The following is a 16,412-nucleotide window of genomic DNA, read 5'->3' on the forward strand; positions in this document are numbered from 1 at the left end:
TTTGCTTGTAGACCTTTCAGCCTTTAAGTATATTCTGTAATTTATTTTATTCTTGCTGCTGATTTAGCTTCTAAGGGCCTTTTCAGTTCCAAGACTCTATGATTCTGGAGCCAGTGGTTATCTGAGTACCTGCTTCTCTGAGGTTATGGTACCAGCTATTTTTAATGCTATGAACCAGGCAAGAAGATCTGTATATTGTTGAATCCTGAGATTCTCTAACCATCCCAGGTAAGAATGTCAGAAGATTGCTCTGTTGCCTAACTGGTTGCTTCACAGGATGAGGCAAACTAGGGTTCCACTCAAATGTGGAATCTAATTTTTAAAAAATGGTACAAATGTACTTATTTACAAAACAGAAACAGACTTACAGACATCGAAGACAAACTTATGGTTACCAAAGGGGATACCCGGCAGAGGGGGAGAGATAAATCGGGAGCTTGGGATAAACATACACACACTACTATATATAAGATAGATAACCAACGAGGACCTACTGTAGAGCACAGGGAACTCTACTCAATATTCTGTGATAACCTATATGAGAAAAGAATCTGAAAAAGAATGAATATTTAAATAAATTAATAAGTTAAAATATTAGGAAAAAATGTCCCAGCTTCTAGCACTCTGTTAGAGACCCATCACTTAACCCACTACTAAGTCATAGAAAGTAACTAAGAACCCACTGCAGGGAGAATGGGTCACTGAAAAAGCCTACAGATATGATGGTCAAACATACTATGTAAACATCCCTTAATTCAAATTGAATCTTCAAGAAGCATTCATCCAAATATAAGCAGCCCACAACCCATTATTCCTGGTTATTGCTAGCCTTGGTGCACAGGGACAAATCTCTCTGTGTTCCAAAGATACACTTATTCTACTGAAGCGTTCAGAGAGCCCCATAACAGAAGAGATAGGAGGAAATGTCATTTTACTGATAAGATGGGAAGTTACAGAGTAAAATTTTAACTAAGGAATTTAATAAGACCTTTGTTAATATAAAATATCAATCAACCCAAATGTTAAATATCAATTACAATTAATTGGAGGGAAGATCTGTATGAATGGCACTAGAGCTGGGAGATGGGAGAGAGGATGGCACACAGAGCTGGGTGGGAAGGAAGGGACAGGTCATAAGCTGAGAGAAATGCACTAGGGATCTTCCAGACTGAAGTTACTGCTGTGGATGGTTGAGCCGGTAGGATATAGAGAGAGTGTCTGTGGTCGATCCCTAGGAAAAGCTAAAGCCTGCCCTTAAGGGTGGCCATGTTACCCAGAAAGTCAGAGCTGGGGAGGAGAGCTGAAGATAGGATTTCAAGGAAGAGGAGTCAACAACTGACAAATCATTCAGCAAATTCACTGTAAAGACTGAAAAGGGGGCCATCAGGAAGCTCTTAGGAAATCACTGTTGGGCTTTAGGAGGAAACTTTAAGAAGTGTAACGGGGTTAGACTAGAGTGGATACGGAAACAGATGAAGAATCTGCCCTCATCTGGGTAAACCTCAGCCTGAAAGACCAACCACAGACATTGTCAGTGTGTCTCAGGGTTTCTGTAGACAAACGACACATGAAGCAGATGGCTCTCGAAGCTAATCATCGATCACAAAAAGGTGTTACGTAACACCCAGCAACATTTCTACATTTCTCCAGCACGCATGTCCCCTGCATTCCCAGGATAGCATTTCAATGATCAGTCTCCCATCTTTCCCATCCACAATGCACAAATGTTAACTAGTCTTCCTTTGCCAACGTACGTTTTTCTTCTCCAGATATTATGTTTGAGGACCTACCCTTTCTGATACTTGAATATCTGGCTCATTTATGATCACTGCTGTAGGATAGTTCATTGTACAAAATTAGGGTATTTATTTCCCTTATTATTCTATTAATAAATGTCTAAGTTGTTTCTACTTCTTGCCACTGCCAACAGTACTGCAATTAACGCACAATACATGTTTCCTTGAGCACAGCATGTGAGTATATACAAGGTATATGTTTAAATAGAGAATTGCTGAATCTTAACCACATTCTGCCTAGTATTACCAAGTTACTTGTACTAAGAAATATTTGCATCAGCATTTTATCAGTAATTCTCTTCTACATCACACCAATCCTTAGTTTTTAAGAACTGTCAGCATTTCTGCTGTTAATCTCACTGTGTTGTATTAATTGCATTTTCCTGACCTAGAAAGATTAAGCATCTTACTACCGTAAACATATACATGTCTTTTAGGACTTATTTGTCAAGATCCATGAAAACTGTTTCTCAGATTTCTGCCGAATGACTTCCCCACGCCCATCATAACAAAGCAGCTGATCCCACAACTTGTCACAATAGCTACTAAGCACCACAGCCTCCGACGTCCCAACACCCGTCTTACACCTGCACTCCACGTCTTGCCTCCATCCCTGATAATTTGGTGCTACATGTGCCTTACACCAGTGCCCCATGTCCTCTCAGCCCATTTCTTCTCAATATGGGACCAACCTGATCCCAAAAATTCCATCCCAAGATGTTTTTCCCAAAGCCATTTACTTACCGTGATAGTCAAGGCTCTAGCAGAAAACAAATGACACAGTCCAATTGGGTAATTCAGGAAAGTTTCACAAAGGGACTATACAAAGTATGGTCAGGGCTAAGAGAAACCAAGAAAGGATGGTGAAGCACCCCAGGGCTAGCAAGAGTGGGGGGACATTGCCACCCCTAGACGCGCATGGCAAGGGCAGGAATGGTGACCAAAACCCAGAGAAGGTAGCCGTAGCTGCAGAAAAGCCGCCCGATAAGCTCTGCGGCCTTTGGTAAAGAAATGCAGCCTCCTCTTGGCAACCTCGCTGAGAGGAAGCCGGATGACCGAGCGCCCTGCGCTCACCCAGCTGCGGGTCTGCTCCTGCTTCCTCCCACAGGCCACGTGCAAGGTTCCCTAGAGGAGAAGGACCTGGATTATGTCTCCCTACATCTCTGCCTCCTAGGGCCAGGGGAGGTTGAGCCAGTGAAGGGTGAAACTGGAGAAGCAAAATAAAATCCCCAGCACACCATATCCCATGTAATCAAATTCCTTCTTCCCTCTAGAACTTTCTGTCTCCACTGGTACTCTAGAGACAGGCATCAGCAACACTTAGTATTGCTTTATATATAGAACATCTTCAAATAGAAATTAAACATCATGGATCTAATTTTTTTAAGGGTCAAAAAAGTTTTTGTTTTTTTTCACAAAGGAGGAGATTCAACTAGAATAGAGATGTAAAATGAAACAAGAATAAATTCAATTGTTGCCAATAAAATGAAAGTTTTCCAGTCGCCCAACACTGGGAGCAGTTGGGATGAAGTGGAAAACCTAAAAGGTGGAGAGGCAACAGATTACTTAGTGGATATTAAGGGGTAACATACAAGTTGGTAGGTGGGCACAAGGTGAAACACCTGGAGGGCCAGGAACTTAAAATAAGGCTTTGGGACAGGGAAAGGACAACGGTTAGTAAACGCAGTGGGAATCAAAGAAAGAGAAGACCATGTTTCCTGGCGTCATGGTATGGAGATAGGGTAGTAAGGAGCTGTCCCTGAGAAAAGGTCACGGAACAGGAAGTCATGGGGAAAATTCATATTTCAGGTAAAGCAAGAAGGAACAGGGACAGTCCTACAAAAAAGGAGTGCCTGAACTCGTTTTTCTGGGTAGCAGGAGTGCCAAGATGAAACAGGGTGGCGATTTATAAGAGATCAACAAGGAACAGCCTTGGATTTGATCGAAAGCATGGATTAGGATGACTGTCTTGGATGGAACTGGAAACGTGGGAATGGGGGGGAGGGGGGAGGTTTTATGAATTTGTCTCCGTCTTCCTTGATAAACCCACGTATGAGACCAATTCCCTAACTAACATCTTGTTATATCTCACTGCAGTTGGTTCTCCTCTGAGAAAATTAAAGCCAAGTTTATTAACCCTATTCAGATGTTATTCAATGTGTACATATCTATGTCCGTATCTGTAGAGAATATAGTAATTGGCAGATATGCTATTGTTGGATGCTTGAAGGATCTTCTCACCTAATCAGTTTGCCTGCAGACAGGCACATACTTGGTAAGGAAGAAGAAATAAGATGCTCCCTAGGATTTGCAACTTAATAATACTGACAAGTCTTCACAAGGAAGTAAGGTTTAGGAAAACAGAGAAACTAGTTCTTAATGAACAGATAAAGGTATTAGAAATAGCAAGATGTTTTCTGAAGGTGTGCTTGCCTCTTGAATTTTAATAGGTTCCTGGATTCCTGGAACCAATGATGTTGGTGTATATTTAGAAAATTCCCAAAGACATAAGTTAGAAATTACTGACCTGCAAAATCTTCTGATAATTGCTGAGGCTTCTGCGACACTGAATGACATCAGGGTGTCATAACCGTGTCTATTACATGCCAGGAGCACTTTTCAAAGACGGGGGAAAGAGTATGATATGGTTTCTATTTGAACCAGCCCAAGATCTCTGTAAATTTAACCAAACTCCTGGCCCTTGGCAGTTAGTGTCTCTTCCTCAAAGCCAAACTCTACATGAAAAATCTTGAAAGTTTATTCTCGGAATTTAGTCCTAGTTGAAAGTTCCCTTGAAGACCAATTTATCCTACTTTGTCTCCCTATTTCTTCCTCCAGGCCCAGGCTGAGCTTCTTGCTTCTGTCTATGGGGGTCAGATCCCTTTCTCTTTTAGCCCAAAGAAACCCATCCTGTTCCTGCTCCAGGGACCTCCACTCTCTCTGGGACAGTGGTCTGTGATGCAACCTTGACTAGAAGTTCCTATTCCTCGTGTTTGTCATTTTTCATCCTGGATCTTTTCTCTTCCCGTTTCCTTCTATTTTTGGACTTCACTCCTATGTCCTCACTCAGCCCCACCCGGTCTCAGCTCAGGGATCTTTGACCTACAGTATCACTCAGGGGTCACTGCACACATATCGACAGCGGAGCCCTAAGAGCAGCAGTGCTGGGGGCTGGGGGATCAGGCAGAATCATCTTTCAGGTTGAGAAACACAGATCTCCTCTTCCCTTCACCTCGTGTCTCCATCTACTGTGCTTCTGGGACCTTGTTGCAGGTGAATCTTCCTGTGAATGAGCGACGTGCTGAGACTACAGACTCTGTTCCTGGCAGGTGTTAAAAAGGACCAAGGACAGTAACAAGTGCTGGAGACGTACAGAGAATCAGAACTGCATACACACGTGCTGCCAACATAGTCTGGTGGGAATATAAATGGTGCAGCTTCTGGGGAAGGCAGTCTGGCAGTTCTTCTAAATCAAACATAGACTTCCCATTGACCCAGGGTTTCACTCGTAGGTAAATGCCTGATAAATTAAAACACACGTCCACACTGAAATTTCTGCATGAGAGTTCACGTCGGCATTATTCACAATAGTACACCAAACCCAAATGTACATCCACCCATGAATGGATTTTTTTTAAAGTGATATTTCATACAATGGTGCATAATATAGTCATATAAAGAAATGCGCCATTTTATACTACAACATGGATGAACCTTGAGAATATTATACTGAGTGAAAGGAGCCTGACAGAAAAGGCCACATTCTGTGCAATCCCATTTATATGAAATACACAGAATAAACAAATCCATAGAAACAAGAAGTAGATTTTAGTGGTTTCCAAACACCGGGGGGAAGAAAGAACTATGTAGGGAGCTTCCCTGGGGAGAAATGAAATTATTCTGGAAAAGATCATGGTGATGGTTGCACAACTTTGTCACTGGCCTAAAAACCAATGACATACATTTTTAAAAGATGAAACTTACACTACAGACATTTCTTGGGATCTACGGGGGACTGATTCAACGACACCCCAAGGATTCCCACATACAGGAATGCTCAAGTACCTTATATAAAATGGCACATAACCTACATACATTCTCTCTACACTTTAAATCATCTCTCGATTTCTTATAATACCTAGTACAATGTAGAGGCTACGTAAAGAGTCGTAGATACAAAGTAAAATAGTAGCTGGTGTGGGGCAAATTTAAGGAGTGTTTTTTGGAACTTTCTGGAATCTTTTCCAAATATTTTCCATCTGGTTGACTGACTCTGTGGGTGCAGAACCCATGGATGTGGAGGGCTGACTGTATGTGAGTGATATCTCTGTCGGAACATTGGTCCACAGTACAAACATCCCACACCGGTGGTAGGGGAGATATTGGGCTAGATACCCTGGAAATGCATCTCCCCCCTGACAGCCATGCCACAGGGAACAGTGTCCTCTGGAGAAAAACACTTTCTTTTCTCCATCTTCTTTTCCCCTCTCAAAGTGATTCATTTCTACTAAATTCCAGCTGGATAGAGCAGTGTGAGGGAATGGAAGGTGAGCACAATTTGACACTCTCTCAGTCACTCCCACAGAGGAAAACACCCCAATCCCATTCCCCACTCAAAGCTCCTGGTGGTCTCTGGATGGAGCCCTAAAAGAGTGTCTGAACCCTAGTCTTCCCTCCTAGTGACTGAGGGGCCCACACAGGAGCATTTGGGGGACCCATTCCCACCACCTCACATTTTGTGGGAGGACATTATCTCTTTTGAAAGTTCAGAAGAAACAGGTTCTTTTCATTTAAACACAAGGAGTTATGTCACTAAAAGAACAGAGTCTGTCCACAGACTACCCTGTGGGGAGTGGATACACACACAGCTTCCTGAACCAGCTACCTGCCTGGATACCTCACCTGTGCAGTTCACTAACTTAGAAACCTGGGCTTCTGTTCAGCCACTCTGTGCCCCATTTCTGTCATCGGTGAAATGGGGAAAACAAAGGGATCTGCCTGAATAAGGTGTTAAAGAGGGAAATGAGTGAATACATACCCCCCTCAGTAAAAGTCAACAGTTTTTAATATTATTCTGCTATGAGAATGCCATGCCCCTGAAGAGAGTACAGCTCCAGTGATAAGAGACTTAACCATGGCATTCAAAAGAACTCTTTTTCCTCACAGGCATTTGACACTGTTTTCAAGACCACGAATTTGAAGATGGCGTAACGAATAGCAGGCTAACCAAGAAATGTCATAATTCAAACAGTTTATTTTTCTGATACATCTTTGTACAAAAAATTGGAATACTGCCACCAAAATGGCCCCTGTTTGGATCCATTGTCCTTCTCACTGAGAGCTGATTACACTGCAGGGAAATGAGCTTCCCACTGACCTTAGAAGTCATTGGCCATCTGGGATTGGCTGCAAGGGGCATGGGGGTCACAGGGGGGACCACAGCCAAGGTCCAGCCTTTAAGGGAAGGCAAATGATGCCTGTTCTGCACCTACTGCTGAGACACTTCACTAGTATCTCTTAAGCTGAGAATTGGAACTATTTTCCTGCTTATACAGAATAATTCTTAAGGAAATGGTCGGGTTGGAGAAGCCCTTTCAGAACATAAACTAGAAAATGTCAGCTTTTTAATTGTTGGTGTTAGAAGTGGTCTTAAAGACAATTCAACATGTAAGACAAGAAAGATATTCTAAGGGTTATTTCCGGTGGGGCGCAGTAGCTCAGGGCACGTGAAGAAGTTAGAATTTAACTTTATTCTCCTTGGCGCTAGAAAGGCACCTACATGCATTTCACATGAGCCAGTGATCGCAGATCACAATTTCTTCTGCAGGTGAAAAGGACGCACGAGAATAAAACAATAATCTTACGTTTACTCATAGAGGCTTCGTGCTCATGAAGCTGATGAGTAGCCTGGTGAAGAAATCAGAAGCTGCTTTACTTGAAATACCAGCTGCTGTGAAGGATGGGAGGCAGCAAGAGAGAGGTATATAGTCCAGACCTGACGATTCGCGGCACATCAGCTCACAGTCTGTCTGCCCACCTCTGCTTCCTTCAGGCTCACAGGTAAGTGCTTCCAGCAGCTCTGCTTTTCACTACGTGAATGCTTCCTGAAAATAATAACAATGATGTGTGTTACATTATTTATCTAATTTGTTTTGTCTGATTGTATTTTATTCTTTAGCCAGGACAAAAGTAAAACAATTTTTCATTTCCTTTAATCTTTAGGTAATTTATTTATTTCCAAAAACCAAATGCTCCCTTAGGAGGAAGTGTGTTTGGGAGGGTAGGATGTCCAGTACCCACAGATCCCTCAAGAAAAAGGCATAGAGGTGCCTCATGAGAGATGGTGGGATGTTACACATCAATCTTTGTCTTTGATCTGTTATAATGCATTTTCTACCCAGTCTTAGTACAGCCAGTAAGGAAGAAAAGATAAAGATATTCTATTAGTTTTCACAAAAGTTTTCTTTTCCTATTTTTTTTTTTTTGCCACACCACACGGCATGTGGGATCTTAGTTCCTTGACCAGGGATCGAACCTGCGCCATCCTGCATGGGAAGTGCACAGTCTTAACCACACTGCCAGGGAAGGCCCCACAAAAGTTTTCTTTAAATACTATTTCGATAGTCTTCTAATTATGAAGTATATACATGTACATTGAAAAAAGCTTTAAAAGTAAAAGGAAGGAAGCTATAGTTTTCAGAATCCCACAACCCACATATAAGGCATTTTTTATGAAAATTTTATTACAGACTAACCTCCCTTTCAGTAAACTCATTATAAAATAAATTTGATGCTTCTGCAGGAGTTCCAGACTACATCAAGCCACCATGAGTTCACTCGGGGAAGGAACCATCCACTTTGCAGTCGACCTGTTCCAACAGATCAGACAATTAGAGAAGGAAAATATCTTCTATTCCCCTTTGAGTATCATGTCTGCCTTAGCCATGACTTCCTTGGGGGCCCGAGGACACACCGCATCAGAAATCCAGAAGGTAGGTTTACATTTACATTTACCAGTTTGTCCTGGTTTCCCTGTTGGCTTCTGTGCAGATGATCACAGACCTGGCTGTCCCCAGGGGTAGCACAGGAAGCTGCAAACCTCCCCAGGACTGGGCGGGCACAGAGCTGTGGGAGCATATGCTCTCCCCCAGCTCTCCGCCCCATCTCTTCCCTGTGCCTAGACTTGCTTTGGGAGCTGGGATGAACCCTACAACTGCCCAGTGACCACGGGTGAGGCTTTAAATGGTAGAGTTCAGGTAGAAGTGGTGCGTTGACTAAAATCCATGGGAGACATCTTTACATGTTTGCTCAGCAATGAACGAAAAATGAATCAGGATTCTTTGAACTGGCTGGTGATCAACCAGCTTTGTGTTTTTCACACGCAGGTTGTGTTTTTCAAGGAGCCAGTGCTTGCACGGAACATTTCTTTGTTCTTTTTCTTTCTTTCTTTTTGGGTTTTTTTTTTTTTTGATTTGGCATTTTGTTTTGATTCTGTCTTTCCTTCCTTCTTTCTTTCTTCCTTCCTTCCTTCTTTTCTTTCTTTTCTATTTACTCTGGGGTACATAGATCTCTAAAGTCTCCTTGTCTCACTCCCCGTCTCCTCCAGGTCCTGCACGCGAATGCAATCGCAGAGAACACAGAAGGAGGAGGAGCTGCAAGAGATCCCGTGAGTCGCAGAGCATTGGATCTAGGACATCACATATCCAAGAGGGTCAGAGTTGAAACTGGGACTTTCAGATAAACAGGGAAAAGCCAGTTTTTAGGGGACATCTTAAGCAAAATAGATTGGACAGAGTTGTTTCTCATATCATCTTATGTACTTATTTATTTTATATATTTGTTTTCTTGAAAGAAGCGTAGCATGTTCTTAAGAGCAGGGGTTCTGAAACCCAAAGGAGCTTCAAGCTGAAGAATGTTTTTTTTGCCATGCCATGCAGCTGGCAGGATCTCACTTCCCCAGCCAGGGCTTGAACACAGGCCACAGGAATGAAAGCCTGGAATCCTAACCACTAGGCCACCAGGGAACTCAGGAGCTTCAAATTGTGCTCTTCTGTTCAGGAATGGAGAACGTGGCAAAATACAACTGCTCTGAGCCACAATTTGACGTCATACAAATTAACTAGGAGCAATAAAACGTCTGCTACAAGACATGCAACTACATGTAAAACAGGACAACAGTGCCTAGATGACAGAAACCCCCATAAACGTTATGTAGTATTATTATTATAGAATAATAATAACTATAGTAATCACAATATGTTGCTAAAATTATATGATTTTAATTAACCCCTAAATTAGATTAAGAGCAATAAGCATATGATCAACTATATTTTGGAAAATGATGGAGTGAGAATTATGGTTGGTAGCCTAAATAGTCCAAAACTCTTAGTTAGCAAGTGGAAGGTTCTGGTTGAGATAAGCGTGAGTTGAAAAATTGGCTCTGTCTCCTTGGAGAAGTTTCTTAGTTCTCTGAACTCTCTTGTTTTCGTGTCAATTGAACTAAAGACTTAGAGATGCTGATGTGCAGCTGTTGGCAGCGTACCAGAGACACACTGCTCCTACTTCAGAGTGACTGGCATAGCGAACAGCCAAAGAGCACAGTCAAGGGGTCTTAGAAAGTAATCCCTCCAAGGAGTAAAACAGGGCTCCATGTCATAACATAGGGCAATATACAAATTTCATGTTCTCATACAGTCGATGACTGTTAGAGATGCACTATGGCTCTGGCTCTCAAGGAGTTTAAGTTTTAGCTGGTCCCTAAACATTTGAGACAATTAAAACACAATCCAATAGTGGAATGGTGCTGCATCTCTAGTTCGAAAGAGAAAAGGCTGGAGTGTGTTAGAGCAGGAGGAAGAATTACCTGGAAGATTGAATGTAAGGATTATGAAGGGTATTTCTGGTAAAATACACCATATATGGGGAGATAGCAACAAATGTCATCCCTGGGGATACCAAACTCTAGGAACAGAGCTCACAGACCTATGGGGGTGTAGTGTTTACATACAATGAGAGTCTAATGAGCTCACTTTCTGGTGTTTGAAGGTTGAAAGGCCAGGAAATATTCATCATCAATTTCAAAAGCTTCTGACTGAGTTTAAGAAACCCACTGATGCCTATGAGCTGAACGTAGCCAACAGGCTCTATGGAGAAAAGACTGTTCTGTTTCTTCAGGTAAGTTTCATGACCTGTCACACCTTTGGTCTGCATCCTGGGTCCACTGATCCCATCTCCTAATGGGAGAGGGGGAGGCAGAGGAGCCTGGCTGACCCACATGGGGAGCATTTGCCCTGGGGGCATTCAGCTCCTGCCCCGCGATGCCCCCCACTAGAGTGTCCCAGAGCCTGACAACCCACCGGGGAAGTGGGCGTAAGGATTGTTTCAGGTACTCTGTTTGGTCGTTACTGAACACAGTTTAATCTGGGAATACCTACATAGTTACTGACAAATTACTCTTAATCCCTCCTTTCTTCCTGCCCATGTCATAGGCATACATGGATAATGTTGAGAAATTTTACCTAGCCAGTGTGGAATCTGCTGATTTTGTCAATGCTGCAGAAGAAAGTCGGAAGATGATTAATTCCTGGGTGGAAAGCCAAACTAATAGTAGGTTATGGGAGAGTCACTCCTTCAAAATCACTGTAGATTCCCCGCTGTGTGTGAACGCTGTGCTGGACACTGCATGGGGTGCCAGGAGCCGGGGTGAGATGAGATTGCAGGGGATGGAGGCAGGCACCGCAGAGGGTGGAATGGTCCACGTCAGTGTGGAGAGAAACAAGGGGAGCCCGGGAGGGATCCCAGGACCAGCTACCTGGAAACTCAGCTGAGTCTGTGGATGACAGTATCTCTATGGATCCCAACTCTCTGCTCAAACTTCAGGTTGATTCGCATTTTTTCTTTAAATTAGAGGCTTAACGTCTGGATTATGATCCCTAAGAGATAATATTAAAAGGGTTCCCTTATCCTTCGTTAACTGGGAGACGAGCCACTCTCCTGCCAACCACCCTTCTTGCCACCTGCAGCAGGAGCTGCCTGACCACTTCCCCATCCCCGCATCCTGCAGGGATGGCCACAGTCGTCCTCCCCAACCACGGAAGGCGGCTGGATGATGTCTCCATTCTATGAATAATACCCTACCTCCCGTCCTAAATACAGGCCAAACCTACAGCAACTCAACATGGCAAATGAAGACAAAGACACCCCGGGACATGGTGTCTGAGTCCATGTTTTCGATTCTAGCGTTCATGTCATTTGTCCTAAAGAACATTCAGGCCCATTCCCTCTGAGTGGTGAGTTCAAGTTTCAAAAAATAGAAAGCAAAGAAGAAAGTGAAGAAGAAAAGAAGAATAGAAGGAAGGATGGAGGTAACAGGGGAGGGTGGTAGTAATTGAGGGGACAGAGAGGGTGGTAGGGAGGGAGGGAGAAAACTGACCAGTGGAAAGATCAGCTGAAATCAGTCCATCAGAATTCAGTGTGAGATGACTGATGTCACCCCAGAGACCAAACACGTTCCCAGTCAGAAGAAGGGGTGTCTGCATGAGGGCGACTCCATCAGGCTGGCGCCGTGAGGAAAGCTTCACCTTGTGAACCATCGGGCACAGAGTCCCTAATGTGGTGATTTGTGTGAATATTTAATCGTCACTTGTGACTTTCAAAGCATCTTCCAGACAAACCACTTGTGCCTTTCATGACAAACCTTTGGTTTTCTTTCTTTGCAGAAAAAATCAAGGATCTCTTTCCCGGAGGCTCTGTTAGTGGGTCGACCGTTCTGGTTCTGGTGAACGCAGTCTATTTCAAAGGGCAGTGGCACAAGGAATTTGAGAAAGAAAAAACTGGGGAGGAAAAATTTTGGCTGAGCAAGGTATTGTCTATAAATTATGTATCTCACATAACATGCTACACATTCAGTGTGAAATGTAAATATCTAGTGATTAATATACAGCTGCTGTGGGTAGAAGATAGAATTTGTCAAGGCTTATTTTCTTGTCTTTTTTTTTTTAACTTTATTTAGTTGGGATTCCTTGAAGAAACTCTTGTCTCTAATTCACAGATTTCCGAGATCATCTCTTAGAAGGAGGATGTATTTGGTATTACGATAATATTACCTTTCTTTTTGACTTATGCTCACTTCGCATTTTTTTGCCCCATGACTTTATTGCAGGATACAAGCAAACCTGTGCAGATGATGAAACAAACCGACCTTTTCAATTTCACGTCACTGGAGGACATGCAAGTCAAGATCCTGGAAATACCGTACAAAGGCCAAGAGCTAAGCATGTTTCTGCTGCTGCCCAATGACGTGGATGGTCTGCAGCAGGTAAAAGCTGGCACCCCCAATGCTGCCTACTCTTGCTTAAATTCCTAGTGAGACACTGCTCTGTGGGCTGCTCACAGACTGGTGCTAGTGGCTGGCAGAGCTCAAGCACACAACAAAACAATAAAACCGATACCTTAGGTGTCACGGTATGACACGAATAGTGTTTCTGTACATCACAGGTCACGTTAATATTCTGATGAAACTATGGAATGTCAGTTCACAAAACATATATACCTAGATACACACATAACTATTTTGCAACCATACGAACCTCTGATATATTCCAGTCCACTCATTTGAAGACAAGGAGATTAACACGCATACATAGGGGACACATAGAAATATTTGCAAGTTCACTCACAAGTAAAATAAGGAAATTAAAAAAACAAAGCGGTTACATATTGCCCACTAATTCACAGTGCTTTTGTAGACGGTGGACAAATAGCTTTATCTTGATGCCCACTTTTAAATTTTGAAGTATTTGGTCCCTAAGTGCTCAGAATGGACCAAAGGCTCATTCAGAGCCTCGTTGCTAAGATTTCAAAATAAGGGGGGGATTAGAGAATTTTCCTGTTAGCATAGTTATAATAAAGTTAATATGTAAAAATACCAATAACAATATTTGGCATAAAAGGGCATTCCATAAAAGGCCATAAGCCGTTACTATAATAGTCGATGATGATGCGGAAGCGGCAGTAAACTCGCCACACTCAAAATACATATCTCGTAACACTGGAAACTGGAAATCCTTAGGGAAAGCAATATGGCAATAAATGTGAAGAGTCATCAGAATATTTCTGCTTCAGCTCTAAATTCCCCATTATCAATGACATTGGGAATCTCAGTCCTAGGATTTTATCCTATAACAAGTCTAAACAAGGGAAAAGCTTTTGGACAGAAGTGGCTCAAAATAATGAAAAATTTTAAATGAGGAAAAATACATGTTTGTATTACCTTAGGTTAGGTTAGGGACTGACATGCAGTGAATGCTTAAAAGATATTAAGTAAAGATATATATACTGAATATCAATTTAATAGTAGTATTATGTAACAATGTAAACTTGATTAGAGAAACATATATCTATACAGGAAAAGTTTACAAATAAATGAAGCAAGAAAAAGGAATAAAAGTAGGCTATACGCTGTAAATGCACTATGTAAAAATTTATGGACGAAAGAACATTGACAAGAGGTTATTTGAAAGTGAAGCACGAAATAGAGAACGAGCCTAAGAAGTAGATAGCTCATCTTCTACAAATAATTTTATTTAACCATTCTGTTTCATATATGTGTGAATATATATATATCCATTTGTATAGATATTTATACATATGCATATATTAGTAATGTGTACATATATACATAAAAATAGCAAAGCCATGAAAATATAAGAACATTTATTTGATTATATAATATATATTCAGGACTCTGTTATTTTTACCTCCTCAGATAAAACCCTATCAACTGAATCTCCTGTATTTATGTTTTTACTGTTAAAGGACTTCCACGTTTCAATCCAACGTTAAGGGGGGGCTCCGTGTCCACTGACAATCTTGCCAGTTGTTCCCTTTTTCATTGTTATAGCTTGAAGATCAGCTCACTGCTGAGAAGTTAATAGAGTGGACGAGCCCACAGAATATGAAAGAGCGTGCAATGGAGTTATACCTACCTCGGTTCAAAGTGGAGGAGACCTATGACCTCAAGCCCATGCTGAGAGCCCTGGGGATGGTGGACGCCTTCACTGAGGGGAAAGCCGACTTCTCAGGCATGAGCAGTGAACGAAAGCTGATGGTGTCGGAAGTCTTCCACAAGTCCTTCGTGGAGGTGAATGAGGAGGGTACAGAGGCTGCAGCTGTGACTGGAATAGTAATGGTTCGAAAACTAGCAATAGAGGCAGAGAATTTCCACTGTGACCACCCTTTCCTGTTCCTCATCAAGCACAACAAGACCAACAGCCTCCTCTTCTATGGTAGAGTCTCTTCCCCTGAGATGTGATTAGCCAGCGGCTACACTCGGGGCACATTCACAGAACTGTTCCTGAGCCTTGATTGCTGGAAGTAACAGGTTGTCTTTGATTCATTTCCCTTTCCAAACTCATAATCATCACTAAGCATGTACACTAAACCTACTGTATCTCCCCATGGTAACTCCCATGTGGACAAAATGTTCAAGATATAATAAAAGGATATTTCAACACTCTATCTTCACCTGAATTTGAAATAACATAGCTGCTGTTTCGAACATCGTATCTACTGTTCAAACCTACTCACCTAGACACCCACATTTATTTGAATTTAAGTGATCTGTGGAACGCTTACATGCCAAAAAGTTTTCCTCTTATAAAACACATTATCAATAATACAGTACTTATTCATACTACTTGTTGCTTTTCCTTTTTTGCTTTCTTTCTTTTCAACAAAGTGCAAGTGGCCTGCCACACATAGGAGAGATAATTTGGAAATATAATAATTTATAAAAAGAAAAATTCAAAACAAGTGTAGAGCATGATGAGGCTGAAGAGGTAGACTGGTACCAGAGCCTGAAAGGCTTTGAGTCCATGTTAGGAACTTTGTGTTTTATCTCTAAAGAAATGAAAAGACATTGTAGGTTTGTAACGAAAGTGGGGCCCGGCTGCTCACTGCTCAAAATCCAATAAAGAGGCCAGGTTGGTGGAAAGGAAAGTTTGCTTCAATTTGGACGCTGGCAACCAGGGGGGAAGGGCAGACCCCTGTCCAAAGGCCGGCTCCCGCCCTGACAATCAGGGGGCAAGAGCTTTTATACCCGGAGGGAGGGGCTCCATGCAGAAACAGCTCTGATGACAGGCAGCTCTGACAGTCACCGTGAAACTGGTCATGAGGTGGTCTGACCTGTGTCATCTTGATTGTTTTAAGTACAGTTAGTCTTCAGTTCCAGGGTTGGTTTTTTTCCCATTTCCTTGAGGTTCTCAGAATTGTGGCAGCTCATGTCATGGCTACAGTCCGGTCACCATGTAGTTAACTTCTTCCACCCGGTGTGGGTTTCAGTATCTATAATACAGCTCACAGGATACGGCTCAGAATATTATCTACAGCCCTTGAGAAGGAAATAAAAGTCCTTGACTTTGCTTAATGACTAAATTACTATCATTGGATCTCCTCTGTTTTCCTTTGTTTCTGCATGTTCTCACTTCTCTAATTAAACTTATTCTTTGGCTAAAGTTATTTCCACAGACAAAAAGCAGGCTGAGGACATGGGGGGAAGGACCATAGGGTCCTGCTTCATTTCAGGTTTTGTTTGTTTTCCAAAGGGGGATAGAGATC

General features: G+C 42.3%; 1 protein-coding gene across 1 annotated transcript; it reads left to right on the forward strand.

Moving 5' to 3' along the window:
* The first annotated feature begins 7,703 nt into the window (after positions 1-7,703).
* On the forward strand, positions 7,704-15,312 carry LOC101270519 (serpin B3-like). Its single transcript, XM_004268213.3, has 8 exons — positions 7,704-7,856; positions 8,599-8,788; positions 9,403-9,462; positions 10,842-10,970; positions 11,285-11,402; positions 12,515-12,657; positions 12,958-13,113; positions 14,698-15,312. The coding sequence occupies exons 1-8, from the start codon at positions 7,756-7,758 to the stop codon at positions 15,106-15,108; spliced, it is 1,308 nt and encodes a 435-aa protein (XP_004268261.2). The 5' UTR covers positions 7,704-7,755; the 3' UTR covers positions 15,109-15,312.
* Positions 15,313-16,412: the final 1,100 nt, after the last annotated feature.

Source organism: Orcinus orca, chromosome 15 (assembly GCF_937001465.1).
Source record: "Orcinus orca chromosome 15, mOrcOrc1.1, whole genome shotgun sequence".
In the NCBI taxonomy this organism is placed as follows: domain Eukaryota; kingdom Metazoa; phylum Chordata; class Mammalia; order Artiodactyla; family Delphinidae; genus Orcinus; species Orcinus orca.

Bases quoted from the DNA above. Each gene is read 5' to 3' on its own strand.
- LOC101270519 (XM_004268213.3), top strand. From the start codon at position 7,756: ATGGGAGGCAGCAAGAGAGAGGTATATAGTCCAGACCTGACGATTCGC. The intron at 7,857-8,598 runs GTAAGTGCTTCC...ATGCTTCTGCAG, and splicing joins TGCTTCCTTCAGGCTCACAG to GAGTTCCAGACTACATCAAG. The intron at 8,789-9,402 runs GTAGGTTTACAT...CGTCTCCTCCAG, and splicing joins CCGCATCAGAAATCCAGAAG to GTCCTGCACGCGAATGCAAT.